We start from the raw sequence: 16,404 nt of genomic DNA on the forward strand, positions 1-16,404 counted from the left end.
ATTGTCTTGAAATAATATTTTCTTTCACTGAAGAATAAGTTTTTGAGCCCCCAACCTTATATGTGTATTATTTATAATATAATCAACTCTTAATTAATTGGAGCAATGGAATATTCTTTAGAGGGCATGAGAGACAATTTGAATTTGAATAACCTTTCTGAACAACTTTAACATTTGTTGAAAAATCAACAATTTCACTTCCAAGGATTAAAAAAAAATGTTTCTAAGCAAATAAGCAGAGATAAAAATAAAGATTTAGCTACAAAAATGTTCACTGCATTTTTTTAAAAGTGTAATATCCTAAATTAGGGACTTGGACAATTATCATAAAATTATAGAATCAAATACTATGATAGCCTTAAAATCACCTTGTAGCAGAACAAAATAGGAAAATGTCTTTAGTATGTAAATAAGAAAGTAGGAAGATATTTGCAAGTAAAAAGAAAAATACAGATTACAAAATATGCTCCCAATTTTATGAAAAGTAACGTTTTTATATCTGGACAGTTTACTGTCTGAGCTGAATTTGATGAGAGTACAAATGACAAAAAGCTGTATTTTCTTCTAACTACTTCCTTTAATCACATCAAGTTTCTATTCCATGCCTCTTGATATTTTGAATAAATCTTTCAGCTTTCTGTACATTTTTAGTTACTTTTTAAAAATATGGGGCCAAATCAACCCGTGGTTTAACTCTCAGTGAGAACTTCTCCCTGCCTCCCTCTTAGATATTCCCGTATGCATATAAACATGAACCTGAGATGGGAGAGGGACTAGGGGTAGCACCTTTCTCCTACTCCTCCTCAGATTGTGTTAAACCACTCAAATTTGGGGCATTATCTGTTTTAGCAACTGGAATCATCTTAACACAAAACAGAAATCATTCAGGAAAAAAAATCAATCATTACTACATAGTAATCTTTCAGACATAAAGTAATTTAGAAAATTAAATAGCAAGTGTAATTAAAACATATTTTTCAAGGAATGCAGTTTTCATCCTGAACAAGCTCTAGTTATCAAAATGGGACATGGGACAATTTTTAGTGATATAAAATGGCATCAGCATCTTAGCATCTGATACCAGCAGCCCAACCACCAGAAGCAAAAAAGAAAAAAAAAGAAAAGAAAAAGAAAACCCACAGAATATTATATGTTGAATGAATTTTCTAAAAAGCCAATTACTCAAAAATTCTCTGTGGTTCAAACAAAATATTTGAGGAGTTTTAAAAATTTTTTAAAATTTTTTAAATTGTTTAAGCCTACTACTCTAAAAGTAGCATTCTTAACACTATTATTTATATACCTTTAAATATGTAGATTTTAATAATACTTACAGTTATATAGACACTCTTTCCTGTTCCTGTTGGTCCTACAAATATTGAAGGCTTTTGATGAGTGGTCAACAAATCCATTAATGCAGAGTATCGAATAGTATCCACAGTTGGTACAATGATTTCATTAAACATCACATCTTTAGGAATTGGAGGAGCATCTTCTAATTTCTTTACCCATGACTCCCATCTCCCTATTCCCTGTTCATAATAAACAACTGAATAGTAAAAATTATATTACAAAATACTTTTTAAAACTCTGTACTTCCATGACAAACAAATCCTATTATTCAAATACTCATTTTATCCTTTAAAACACTTAACATTCAGTTTACAATTAAGTTGTATATACAAATTAAGGGGAAAAAAAGAAGTGGCAATTCTGTGATATTTTTAATGCCTTAAAATCACTGCTTACGCTAACCCAATGATCAATTATTATAGACAAACATCAGATTCTTTAATGGCATTGAGAAAATTCAACTAATCAATGCATTAAAAAGTAAAGAATTTTATTCAATGTTAATAATTAAATAATTTTTGTTCCCTAGAAGATAAACTATATAATGCTTGTTTTTTAATAATGATAAAACATCAGCTTCACATTTCAGGCAAGATTTATTGTTATAAGAATTACAATTATAAAATAATATACTCAACATAATATACTTGGTTGTTTGTAAGTGTGCAGTTCAGTATTATTAACTATATTCATATTCTAGTGTACCAGATCTATAGAATGTTAGATTTGTGATTATTATGAATTAACACGCTGTATCTTTGTATCCAATTAGATTGTGAACTAAAGTTTTAACTTTCTATGACAGTATTTATAATAAAAAGTTTTGAGCTGGGTGCTTGCCTGTAATCCCAGCAGTTCAGGAGGCTGAGGCAAAAGGACTATGAGTTCAAAGCTAGCCTCAGGAATGGCAAGGTGCAAGCAACTCAGTGAGACCCTAAATAAATAAAATACAAATAGGGTTGGGGATGTGGCTCAGTAGTCAAGTGCTCCTGAGTTCAGTCCCTGGTACTCAAAAAAAAAAAAAAAAAAAGTTTCAAAAATATGTTATTTTTCCATACTACTGCCCCCTCCATTCTTTTTTCTTTTTGGTGGTACTGGGGATGGAACCCAGTACCTTGCACATGCTAGGTAAGCACCCTACCATTGAGCTACATCCCTTTCTACATTCTTTTTTTTTTTCTTTTTTGGAGGGTATTTAGGATTGAACCCATAGGAACTTAATCACTGAGCCACATGCCCCGCTCTTTTTATTTTACGATGCGGTCTTACTAAGTTGCTTAGGGCCTCACTGAGTTGCTAAGACTGGCTTTGAATTTGAGATCCTCCTGCCTAAGCATCCCAAGTTGCTGGGATCACAGGCATGTGCTACTGTGCTGGGCCCTTTCTCCATTCTTAATATGAAAAAAAAATCTCAATTTCTAGTCATTAAAAGCACATAAGAATTCAGACCATCCTTTGTCTACATCATCAAATATCCTACAACAAGACTTCCTTAATGGGCCTGCTAGTCCCACAAGTGCCCCCACCACTGGGCTTTCACATAGGGCATTCCTCCAGCCTAGAATGTGACACGTCTCCCTTCCAAAGAGTTATGAACTACTGAGGGCAGAATTGTGCATTATTTTCTGGCACAAAGCTGTGTATCAAGGCACCAAATTCATATCAGTCTGAAAACTGTATTGCAATTGCTTCTAGAATTGATAAATAATGCCTTTCCCGTATTTTAGATAACCTTTTCAAACGTGTGTTTTGACACCAAATGGTAAAGGAAGACTTAAGAATTAGAAAACTCAGACGACATAGTCAATTAGCAATTACGTGATCCTGGAATAATGACTTAAGATCTCTGAACCTCAGTTCCCTCATTGGTAGAACTTTCAAAATAATCCCATTCTTCCTATTTTACCATGGTGCTAGAAAGCAATATAGAAAAAAAATGAGGAAAGCATAAAAAACTGTTAAGTATCCTGAAAATGGACATTATTAGTAACTTGAAATAAATTCAGTAAAAAAGATAGTATCTGTGCTGAACAGGGTGAAGAATTACTTCGGAGGTGAGCAGGGCAATACATTTCAAAAGCCATAAAATTCAAATGCCTTTTCTAGAGATTCATCTTAAGGAAATAATCAGATGTAAACCATGACTTTATCAAAAAATGTTCAACAAAGCAGTACTTATAAAAGACACTAAAAACAAGAAAAACAGCCCAATGGCCAAAGAATTGGAATAGATGGAGGTCCGTTCATTGGTGGACTGCAGGGTGGTTTTAGAAAGCAAGTTCACTGGAGAAATGTTATTGAGAGGGCAAGGTGTTTTCCTTATTAAATAGAAAAGAAAACTGTGTGATTTCAATTTTACTTAAATGTGTATATATTTAATATATACATTTTAAATACTAAACTTTGTCCTCAGCACAGTATTTGTGGGAGTTTTACTACCCAAGTTTTATTGCATAGTTCATTTGGGTAGTGTTAAATTTACATTTAACCAGCCGCATTCTTACAGGGCTTAGTGCCTGTAATATTCTAACACACATGAATCTCTAAGAGGTGTCCTTGAATAGTAAGTGTCTGGTGCAGGGTTAGATAATCATAATGCATATTTCTATTTAACGAGTACCACTGACCCATCAGGTGTTATTATTATCACCTTTAATCATTGGGAATAACTACATTCAAGAAAATTAACTATCCCAAGGCTACACAGAAAGAAAGTGACTTTATTTGGACTCAAACCCAGATATGCTTGACTTCAGAGCCAGCATAGCTTCCTCTTCTCCACACTGTGAAAGTAAACAGAGAGGAAGAAATGGCCTAGAGTCATTATATGCTGTGTCTCAACGGAGACATGGCCAGATTGGCAATTGCAAATCTTGCTTCAAAACTCTTACCTCGGTGATAAATCGGTAATCATAAATTGTTTCTTTTTCAGGAAATGGGACAGTTAGTGCCTTGGAGGAAGTTTGTTCAATACCACTCAGTAATTTAAACTTAGTTTGAGTTAGCTCTGAAATTGGACCTTGCATTAGTTCTCGAAGAATATTATCAAATTTCAACCGATCATTATCCGAACAAGAAGCACCAACAGACCAGATCAATGAAAACAGAAAAATTCCCTGCATTGGAAAGAAAGAAGACAAAGTGCAATTAAAGAGTAACTTCAATGTATCCTTGTAGTCAGGTTAATATCTCTGAGAGGAGATCCATGAGGTGATTAAAAATAGCAGGTCATCTAAGGATGTTGTAGTAAGTGAGCTTTTTCTTACTGCATGTCTTATAATTCTTATACATAATACAATGCAAAGTACAAATTTTAGCCATAATGAAACCTACTCACCTGCCCCTGGTGTATGCACAGATTGTTTCTCTTGGAAAACTATCCTTCAATTAAAATTTATTTCAAACATATAAGCTATCATGAGTCTTGTTATTTAGGAAGTTTGGAGAAAGCTGAAGATATTTTTCTATTGCCAGATCTTACCTCAAGCAAAGAGTAAGTTTCTCTATCATTTCTACTTTTTACTTTGGCTTCATCAGCAAAATCACCCATGAAACAGTCTATTAGATTCATTAAGGATCTGACCAAGTTTGCATCTGAAGTAGGAGATAATTCCTGAAAAGTCAGAAAAAGGAGTCTTTCAAACAATTAAAACCAGATAAAATAGCATTGGCTAATTTTTGTTGAATTTATTTAATTCTAACAGCCATAGTACTATTATAACCTTTGTCTTATGATTGGAAATTGAGGCACACACTAATTCATGCCTACAGGAGAGCGTGGCAGCGGAAAATCTCACCTTTAGGTAGTTAGTGCTTTTTAACCTCTCTTACATCAGTTCTCATATTTAAAGAAATGTACTGGTACCTGTTTAATTACTTTAAATCAAAGACAGATTTTATGCTTTATTAATTTTTTAAGTCAGATGCTAAAATGTATCTTTCAGAGAAGGCAATTAATTTCTATATCTGCAATGTTAAATAAATAAAACCAACTTTGGAATATATTTATAAGCCACAACAGTAGTTAAGTAAACTCAACCATATGAAATTCATTTTCAAATCTCAGAGTCTACAAAAACTCTGCTGGAGTGCCATAAATGCCATGCATATTACTGTTTGGTAGCTCACCAGGACAATTTATAGTAATTGCAATAACATGCACAGCTCCTAGAACCATTTGGTGTACAGCAAGTTCTCAATAAATATTTGTTGGCTTCCCTCCCAATTCTCTTCCGGCCTTTAGAGTTGCATTACTTTATGGTTACCATAAAAAAATTCTCTGAAATCAGCTCTTGGAAGATTAGAAGCTGTTGGCTTCCTATTCGGCAGAGATGGTGGCTGAGTCTCTGGCTAAAGATGGGACTGTTAACTAATGCAACAATAAAATTATAGTTATATATTACTACATATTACTACCAAGTAAATAATGGGCATTCATAATTCCAGTTTCACTTATTTGTAATATCTGAATACTCTGGCAGCACTAGGGAAAAAAAAGTCCTGCTACTTGTTTTATTGTGACCCTCAATGCAAACATGGTTAGATGTTTTCGTAACATAATTACATCATATCTCCAATATTTTGTATATAGCCAAACTTATGGCCCAAAGCAGACTACACCCATTTTGTAGCCACATTTATCTTCTAGGTTCTACTCTAAACTGCCCTGTCTCTCCCTACCCTCATGGACTCTTGCCAAGTTTCCTCCATGTTCTCAATCTCCAAACCAAAAGACACGAGTCCCTATCCTACCTTCACTGGCTTCCTAGTAGTACCTCACAGTACTGACTACCTCCTTCCTAAATTGTTCTTCTCTCTTCCCTCTCTTTGTCTAAGTCACTTGTGCACCTCAGATTCTATCTTTTGCTTTCTTCTATTTCCCTCCTAGATTTTCCCTTTAGGTAAAATGGCTTTAAACTCCCGTCTACAAATCTGTACATTGAGCCCAACTTCTGCCTGCTGAGGTTTTTTATTATCTCTCCCAATGGCAGAAGAAACATCAGCCTGATTTTCTCTTAAAATTGGGAGCCATCTCGCCACAAAGCCATGAAAATAGAATTTTGGCTTTACTACAAATGACTGCAAATTCTGAACTTGCTTGGAATGCCTGCCCGTGCCTTGAACTCACCCATGCCTGGCTTTCCCTGACAGATAGCAGCCCTCTCTAAAACTTTAGTGACACCTCATAAATCTTGGCCTTCCCTGGCCAGATAATGACCCTCTCTGAGGCTCTAATGACCTTCATAAATTCTGATGTCGGGGCCAGCAAAATGTAAACTAGCCTTTGTGTTATGCTCATCAGAGTTTTGTTGTCTGTAACCCACCTGTGTAACTTTCTGGGCTATAAAGTTGGGCTGCAAGAAAGATGCAGTGCTGTCTTGTTCCCTCAGTTTTTGGTGGGAGAGGCAGCCTGGCCGGTTGAAATAATAAGCTTGCTTTAATTTGATTTTAATTGGAGTCAGTGGTCTTTTCTTTTGTCCTGGTCTAAAAAGCCCTATTTTCCTATATTTGTTACAGAGCCAAAGTTTTTCTAAAAGACTTTTGATTAATAACTCCCATGATCAATAACTCTCAAAGCAGAAAGTAAGCATAATTTATAATTTCCAACTGGAGAGAGTTTGGGAGCCTAGATGGTGCTACAACCCTTAGGCAGCAGATTCCCTTCCTCTTTGTCCTTTTTCTCCCATCTGCTCTTTCTCCCTTCCCACCCTTCCCGTTAGGGTATACTGAAGGAAAAAAAAATGGATTCACCCACTTTAGGACCTCTTTACAATCCTTCCACCAGGAATTGGCTTATTTTGAGAAGTTTTGAAAATAAAGTTTATAAAAGTGGAAATTGTACAACATCCAATCAGAAATAAGAGAGAACATTTTGGACTCTTTTTATCCAGACAGGTTTATGTGAACCTTTGAGGTTGTTGTTTTTTTGTTTTGTTTTTTAAAAAAAGAAAAGACAAGCATCAATTATACTGTCTTGAATCTAAGATGGTTTCATTTAAAATGGTTTTGAAGAATAGTTAAGAGTTAAAGTTTTTTTAATTTTGATCATAAAAATGGTTTAGTCAAACTAGTTAAGATATATTTTTTATCAACTGGTTAATAACCCATTAAAATTGAAATATTAGAGTGGTTTTTACATTAAAAAATTGAGTATGATTTTAGTCATGTTTTTGGCTCCTTTGCACATCAACTACATAATTATGACATATGTAGAAAATAATAATTCATTAACTCCTGAAAGTGATTATGTAAAATAATGATCATACTTGAAATAAATGTTTGTTTAACATGTCCTCCTCTTGCTAGGTCATAAGCTCCATAAGGGCATTTTGTCTTCTTAATAGTTGTATGTAACATAGTATTTGTCACTTGATTATTTTCTCAGTAAATATAATTGTATTACCAAGATTTTTTTAAAAATTGAAATATTTAACTAACACGAATTTTCTATTTACTTTTTAATTTTAAAATTCCCATTTTTCTTACCTTTGTATGCTTTCTAATAAATTCAACAGAAATAGGTACCATTCTGTCAAATAAGCCTGTTATAAATTCCTTCTCAATAGGACTGACTGTCTCAGGTAAAAGATTCAGCCAAGACAACATCAATGGTCTCCAACCTAGTATGTGAGGCTCCATGTAAATCATACCACATCTGGAAACCTGGAAAAATAAATTGTTTACCATCAAGGCAATGCTTACTAAAGAAATATCATTACCATGTACAGGTATGCTGTGGTATGACAGAAGCCAATTAGTTGAGAGGCAAAGTGGTTAAAGACAAAGAACTTTAAGATAAGCTAGCAGATTAGGAGATGACACACACAAAATCATCAGGGGAGGCTGATTTAGTTGCAATTGACATAGGAGACGGGTAATCACAAACAGGTAAGCACTTTCTCACACATGCAGGTTTTCTTGGCTCATTGTTTCCTCAGGTTGTTCTTATCACTCATTATTTTGCCCCAAGCAATTCCTGACATATTATACAATGGACCAGCTAAAGGGGTAGCTGCTCTTGCTGATCACCAAACTCATGGCAATCAAAGAAAACATACTTCACCTGATTACTGTGTAAGACAAAGGTCAGGTGAGTTTAACCAGGGATCCCAGCATGAAATCTGGTCTCCAGGTATGGCTTCTATAAGTTGTTCATCTGTTTCTTTAACATTCAGAAAGTCTTGGGGGGAATAGGGGCTTATTTTTATTTTTTATAATTCATGACCTTAATTTTCATGTATAATTTACCAAATGATTTCCAACAAAAGAGGAAAACATCTTAACCATTACATTTGTCAAGGTATGTCAACAAATATGACTATTTTTTTGAGTATCAGAGATCAAAGCCAGGTAAGGTAGCACAGGCCTACAATCACAGCTACTCGGGGGACTGATGTATGAGGATTCCAAGTTCAAAGTCAGACTGGGAAACTTAGAAAGACTCTGTCTCAAAATAAAATTTTAAAAAGGGCTGGGATGTAGCTCTCCGTGGTAGAATACTTGCCTAGCATATATGAGGCCTTGGGACAACCCCAGGACTGAGGGCAAAAAAGAATTACAGATCACTCTTAGAATAAATTCTAATATCTTTCATTTAAAGTCAAAGCTACTACATAAACAAAACATAACATTTTGCAACTTATAAGCAGATTTGAAAATTGAGAACTTACAGTGGCAGGAGAAGCAACTTCTAAATCCATGGGTTCAAAAATAAGATTCATTTGTGGTGACATTTGAATAATCTCCCCACTCATCAGACATAACTTTTTGTTGTCATCCAGCACAGTGTTCATATTCTCAATCCATACTGCATCTACTGGTCCATCAAAAATTAACCATTTTCTATCTGGAGTCTATTGTATATACATAGGGAATAAAAGGCAAAAATTTAATAAAGGAATAATTCAATAATGCTACTTCAAATTTCAAAAATAAAACTCAAAGAATTAATTTTACCCTGAAAATATAAAGGTGCCCTTTGAAAAGTGCACAATGTGTGTGTGTGTGTGTGTGTGTGTGTGTATTCTATACATACATAAATGAAGAAGCCTATGTCATGAACAACACAGGAATATAACATTTTTTCATAAGATTCAATCTCTTCAATGTTTCTGAACTCAAACACATACATACACATATAAAAATATTTAAACACATATATGTATATATGCCTTAGAAAATATTAGAAGAAAAAAATGTACTTGCCAGGGAAAACAGAATTTTCATTCAGATATGTCAGTTCTTAGAAACTTACAGATTGCTTTTGCTTTTAGCATGAATTCTACTAACATAACTTCATATAGACTAATTACTTTTGTTGCTAAGCCAAACTTTTTTCTCTCTCTCTTGAATGAATTCAGACATATACACATATATCCAAAAGCCTCTTGAGGTAAACTTTCTCATATAGGATAAGGTATTAAAATCAATATAACATTCAAAGTCCAACAGTCATTTAATAAATATAAAAATATTGATACATTGTCCAGAATATAATAAATGCTCAATAAATATGAAAGAGTATCCAGGCATTAGCTAGAGAGTGCAAAGACAGATTCTCCTTCCCAGATTCTATAATGCTGCCTCTTGGTGTATGCACATGATGTCTTGGTTTGCCTTCAGCAAATGCTGAGTTCAAGTTGAAGTGATGAAGGATTTGAGTCTATCCTGACACATTCTCAGACCCTGTGGCTAACTCATTAATCTAATGGATTAATGGACAATGGATGTTTCTCAGGCTCAAACTCAAATACCCATACTCAAAGGTTAGTTCTGGCCGTGTCCCAGGATGGAAGCAAAAGTCAATAACGTACCTTGAAATAAAATTTCTCTTGAGCTGTGGGTTTCCCATGCCTGTTAACTCTCAGTCTGGGAAACTTCCCCTTGAGCTTCACACTATCTGAAAGACTTTGCTTTTTATTTGATTCTTCTTCTTAGAAGCTGTGTAACTTTGGGTAAACTACTTAAGCTTGCTGAAACTCAATATATATGGGACATAGCTTCCTGAAAAATGCAATGTAACTGAATCGAGATAGCTCATGACTATTTCTGTGTAAAGAATGTAATTGCATACATTACTTAGAGACTCCACATGCTATTCTGGGCCAGAGGGTGTTCCCCATGGCAAGAGAGGACCTACAAAGTGACATCAATGATCTTAGACCACTGCCTGCTACACCTGTGCTTCATGATCACTTTTATCTTTGAAATTACTAGGAAAGCTTAATACTGAGCAGGATCTCTGCCTCAGGACATTCAATCCTTATGCTACTCAAGGTCCAAGGTCTTTCTGCCAAAAGGGCAGAGCTGAGATTTCTGTTATTACACCCATTTGTGAGGCATGCATAATTCACCAGATCCTTGTATGGTAAAAAGCACCAAATTTAGCACATATGATAGAGTAAAGAAAACAATGACTTGGTAAATAAATAGATGTCCCTAGTCTAGATTCCTTTTTCTTTACCACCAGCCTTAGCAAGCTGTGCTCATATAATTACACTCTATAGATAACCTGCTAAAATCTAGCAACCAAGTTAACACTTACTGGTCTGTGGACTTTTCTAGATGGGTCATCTAGCTTGTGAAAGAGAATTACAAATACCTTGACTCTGTGTTTTTCTCCTGCCTTCTCTAACACCTCAGGACAAAGGCATTGGCATTTTTTGCAGATGCTGACACTGTTCTTCACAGGAACACTGAGACCATATAGTAATGTATCTTAAATAAATATCTAAGTATCTTAAGCTAGAAATGAAACTGTCTGAAATAACTGGAAAAAAATCAGAAATTAGTCAGAAGAAGATATTATGGCCTTTAAAAAATATGCATACAAAAGTGTTAGTACTTACAGGTGAAGCAGCAAATGCTCTGAAACTGACAGCGAGGATTCCATCAGACCACTCATGGGACACTAAATCAAACTGTCCATACAGCTGACCCATGGTGACAGATTTAGGATTTAAAACAGTAATTTGAACCTTGTTTTCTTCCATTAGCCCCTTAATACAAAAAATCAATATTTATTTATTTTGAAGAATACTGTCTTAATCATAGAAAAATTCTAAGAAATCTACAAATAAACTTACCAGAGGTGAGGAGTAAATTTAACAAGGCTTTAGTAAACAAGGTCAAGGTATAAAAATCAATTATATTATCTTTATAATGGCAATGAACTATTGAAATATAAAAATTTTAAGTCCCATTTGTAATAGTATTTAAAAGTTCAAAAATACATAGAAGGAAATTAGTAAATGTTGTACAAGATCTAAAACTACAAAACAGGTGTTAGTTGGTAATTTTTTTTGTAAAGAGTTACATAATAAATATTACAGGCTTTCCAGGTTTCATATTTTCTTTTTATTTTTTTGTGTGTCTTAATAGATTAAAAAAAAAAACATTAACACCACTCCAAGTTTATTGACATTACAAAAACAAGCTTAGGGCAGAATTTAGCTCCTGGATTGTAAGTTGCTGACTCTTACTACAAAGAGAAACTCTCTTGTTGTCTGAGAAAAAATAAAAAGATGTATAGATACAGAAATATGTACTTCTTGTGGTGTGTAAAACTTTCTCTTTTTATTAACATCTTACATTGGTGTGGTCCAGTGTTAAAATTCATGAATTTATATTTACACATTATTATTTTTATTAATCCCATTTTTAAATTTTTTTGTTTTGATTACTTATACACAACATTAGTATTCTACACATTATTAACTAATGTCTTTAATTTTAAGATTTATTCTTGGGGCTGGGGATGTGGCTCAAGCGGTAGCGCACTCGCCTGGCATGCGTGCGGCCCGGGTTCGATCCTCAGCACCACATACAAACAAAGATGTTGTGTCCGCCGAGAACTAAAAAATAAATATTAAAATTCTCTCTCTCTCTCTCTCTCTCTCTCTCTCTCTCTCTCCTCTCTCACTCTCTGTTAAAAAACAAACAAACAAAAAAAAAAAAAACAACTTATAGTAATAAACTGGGTAAACTGAGAGGTAAAAGTGACTTGTATAGGGGCTGGGAATATAGCTCAGTTGGTAGAGTGCTTGCCTCACATGCAGAAGGCCCTGGGTTCAATCCCCCGCAACATCAAAAAAAAAAAAAAAAATCAACAGTGACTTGTATAAAATAGATGAATTAAGATAAATAGAAAATCATAAATTAAAAAAAAAAAAAAGATTTATTCTTTGTGTTGTATAATTCTATGGGTTTTAATATAACCATAATGTCTTATAGCCACCATTATAGTATTATATAGAATAATTTCACTATCCTAAAATTCCCTGTGCTCCACTTATTTACAATAATTTTTTATATATGAGACAACATGGCAAGTTAAGTTTTATCCAATACAGCCAGAAGTTGGGACACAAACTACCAAATTTTGTGGAAACTACCAAGAGGATGCAGACCCACTAATCTTAAATGAGAGAACAAGCTCAAGTTCTTTGCTTTTTCCTCTGTACCCAGGAATTGTTTAACAATGTAACTTCCTAAATTCAGAACTATTTGAAAGCTCTATAATCTTCTTATTTTAAATTAACATGTATTAACTATACAAATCAATGGGTTTCACTATGATATTTCCATACACAAGTATATAGTGCTTTGATCATGTCCACCCTTCTTTATACCTTTTTTAATAGCACTATCTACAGTAGCCAAAATATGGAGTCAGCCTATGTGCTCATCAATAGATCAATGGTTAAAGAAAATATATTATATGTATATATATATAATGTGGGATTAGCTATGAAGAAGTAAATTATGTCATTTGCAGGAAAATGGATGGAAATGGAGGATATCATGTTAAGCAAAATAAGCCAGACACAGAAAGACAAGTGTGCCATGTTTTCTTTCATATGTGGAAACAAACAGACAAAAGACCTGAATGTAAAAGAGAGATATTATTAGGGAAGGGAACTGGAGGAGAGGGGGAAAGACGGGGCTAAAAAGGTTAGAAGAAAAGGTAGACATGATCAAAGCCATTGTATATGCATGTATGAAAATGTCACAATGAAATCCATTAAGTTGTACATTAATTTACATTATTCATTACAATAATAAAAATCTGAAAAATAGGAATTTTGTATGCACAAGTGTGTATGTCATATATATACACACATATATACTCCCTTTGTTAAATTAATTTCACCAGCAGCCCTATCAGAAGTTTTCATTACAAATCTAACTTTCTAGAAAATAAAAATTCTCTTAAAATAATTAAAGGAAAACCTAAATATTTTTCTGTTTTTTAGACTCTTTTCTACAAATAACATGTATTATCTTACAATTAAAAAACAAACAAAAGTTTAAAAGGCAATTTTGTGGGGCTGGGGCTGGGGCTCAGAAGTAGTGCACTTGCTTGGCATGGGTGAGGCATTGGGTTCGATTCTCAGCACCACATATTAATCAATAAAATAAAGGTCTGTCGACAACTAAAAAAATAAAAAATAAAATAAAATAAAAGGCAAATTTGTGGCATACTCTTTATAGGATGAACTTCCTACTTGCTTCACTTTACTTTTCTAATTTTATTTTCTCTTTGACTCATTTTCCTCATGATTTTAAGCTGTATGTGGAGAGTGTTTTTAAAATGATTTAAGCTTATTATAAGTAAATAAATGCATTAATAACACATACCTTCTCACATATGTCATTCAGTGCCCCAGCTAAGACACGGTATGCACTAGTTTTTCCTCCAAATGGTTCTCCAACAATCATAAAACCATGTCGTACAATCATCATTTCATATATTTGCAGAATCTTCTCAGAAAAGAAGTCAGTCATTTGTAAATTCATGGAGGCACAATTATCTTGAATAGCTGCCAGCAAATCATTATAATCTGGTTTTGGTAATTTCACCCCAGGAAACAAATCTGAAGTAATTCCCTGATGACAGATGATTTGGAAAATTTATATTTTACACATTTATATTAAATATACATAATATTAGTTAAAATATGAATATAATACATATTTAGTTTAGTGGAAAAAGATCTTTTAAGTAAAAATAGTTCAAAATTGCGTGTTTTCTTCTAAAAATTTTATAGCTTGAGGTTTTATATATATATATATATATATATATTTAGTTGTTGATGGACCTTTATTTTATTCATTTATTTATATGTGGTGCTGAAAATTGAACCCAGTGCCTAACACATGTGAAACAAGCACCCTATTACTGTGCCACAACCCCAGCCCGAGGTTTTATATTTAGTTTTACAATGTTTTTAAAGTAGAAAGTTGAAGGATTCATACTATGTGATTTTGAGGTTTATTATGAAGACTGCCATATTGGTAAAAAGTAATAAATATATCAATAGAACAGGAAAAAGAAGTCCAGAAATAGATTCACACTTACATAAACAACTGACTCCCAACAAAGATACAAAGGCAATTCATTAGAGAAGAATCTTTTCAACAAAGGGTATGAGAACAACTAGTTATGTCAAAATAATCAACTTTAATCCATATCTCATACATATATATAAATATTAGTTCAGAAGTATTTTACAGAATGCATTGTGTAGGCATCACTTATTCTCTTGAAGTTGTAGATTGAGAAGTGTCCTCCACAAATTTCAGGTCCACTGAGAACCTCAAAATGTGACCTTATGTGAAAATAGGGTCTTGCAGACAAAATTAGTTAAGATTATGTCATACTGGCTTAGGGAATCCCCTAAATCCAGTGAGTGGCATCTACATGAGAGAAAGGAGAGAGAGGTTCAGATGTGGGGAAGAAAGTCATGTAAATATAGAGGTAGAGCCTAGAGGGAAGCAGTCACAAGCCAGGAAGCAGGAAGCGTTACAGGGAGCTGCCAGGCTTCCTAGCTTCCTAGCTTCCGAAGCTAGGAAGAGGCAAGGAAGAACTCTTCTCTGAGCCTTCAACAGGAACATGGCCTCCCAACACCTTGATTTCAGATCTAGCCTTCGAAACTTCAAGAGAATAAGTGATGCCTTATGCTTCAAGTTTGTGTTTGTCATGGAAACCCTGGGAAGTGAATACAATCACATAATGTATGATTAAAAAGAATTACAGTTTTATTTTGTATATTTTCATAGATAGTTTTAATTACAAGGTCAAAGAAACTTATTTTTTATAAACTGGTCAGGTTATTTTATCACAACTCATGTGAGAAATATGACTATTCTTTTTACTTTGAAGGTAAAATTGAAATCTCAGTGGTGTTTAATATAAAAGCATATACACTATGCTATTTATGATACCAGTTTAATTGCCCCTACATTTATTTAGATACTATTATGAAAAAAAAATTCATCCCAATTCATCAGAGCAATAAATTTCCTTGGGGGGAAAATGACAACACAGCAAAGAGTTCAGAGTGCACTGCATCCTGACTGTGGTTACAATCCCTGTTCCACGAGTACTTGCCACGAGTTACTTATCATCACTGTGCCTCAGTTACATCACCTATACAACAGGGCTCATGATAGCACTTGTCCTCTTGAGTCACTGTAGTATTAAAATAATTACACTTTGTAAAGCAATTAAAATAGTACCTGGTTCAGGATGGGGCTACACTCAGTGGTAGAGTACATACGAGCATGTGGGAGGCCTAGGCTTTATTCTCAGCATCACACACACATATATTCACAAATAGTGCCTGCTCTATATTAGGGCCATAGTGTTTGCTAAATAAAAAGATGGAAATCTTTTCACATTGTTCAGCTGGTTATGCATATATCTGAAAGAAGCAGAATCTTTTTGGTTTTCAGTACCTTCCAATCAAACTCCTCATGTTCCTGCCAGTTAGAGAGTTGGGAATGTATGGAGGTGTCCTTCTGCTTGTCACTATGAGATAAGTCTATAGAGATCTGAGGGGTAATGTCTTGCAGTGCTTGGGACAGCAGTGCACAACAAGAAATTGTCCCAGTTGGAAATGTCAAGTATGTTCCATTTGAGAAACATGCTTAATACATGTTTACTGAACGAATAAACAATAGCAGAAGAATACATTTAGTGAGGTGTTGTTTCCACATTCTGAAAATAAATATATCTTTGTTCTTGGAAAATCTGTACAATGCACCAAT

General features: G+C 34.0%; 1 protein-coding gene across 1 annotated transcript in view; it reads right to left on the bottom strand.

Annotated features, from left to right (window-relative positions):
• Nucleotides 1-16,404, bottom strand: part of Dnah7 (dynein axonemal heavy chain 7) — a 282,698-nt gene that overhangs the window by 132,713 nt on the left and 133,581 nt on the right. The window contains exons 28-34 of the mRNA XM_026408842.2: nucleotides 13,993-14,241; nucleotides 11,202-11,351; nucleotides 9,024-9,206; nucleotides 7,840-8,016; nucleotides 4,835-4,966; nucleotides 4,245-4,469; nucleotides 1,335-1,532 (exon numbers count right to left, since the gene is read on the bottom strand). Coding sequence (XP_026264627.2) covers nucleotides 1,335-1,532; nucleotides 4,245-4,469; nucleotides 4,835-4,966; nucleotides 7,840-8,016; nucleotides 9,024-9,206; nucleotides 11,202-11,351; nucleotides 13,993-14,241 — 1,314 coding nt within the window. The remainder of the gene's footprint in view (nucleotides 1-1,334; nucleotides 1,533-4,244; nucleotides 4,470-4,834; nucleotides 4,967-7,839; nucleotides 8,017-9,023; nucleotides 9,207-11,201; nucleotides 11,352-13,992; nucleotides 14,242-16,404) is intronic.

This window comes from Urocitellus parryii, chromosome 1, assembly GCF_045843805.1.
Source record: "Urocitellus parryii isolate mUroPar1 chromosome 1, mUroPar1.hap1, whole genome shotgun sequence".
NCBI lineage: Eukaryota > Metazoa > Chordata > Mammalia > Rodentia > Sciuridae > Urocitellus > Urocitellus parryii.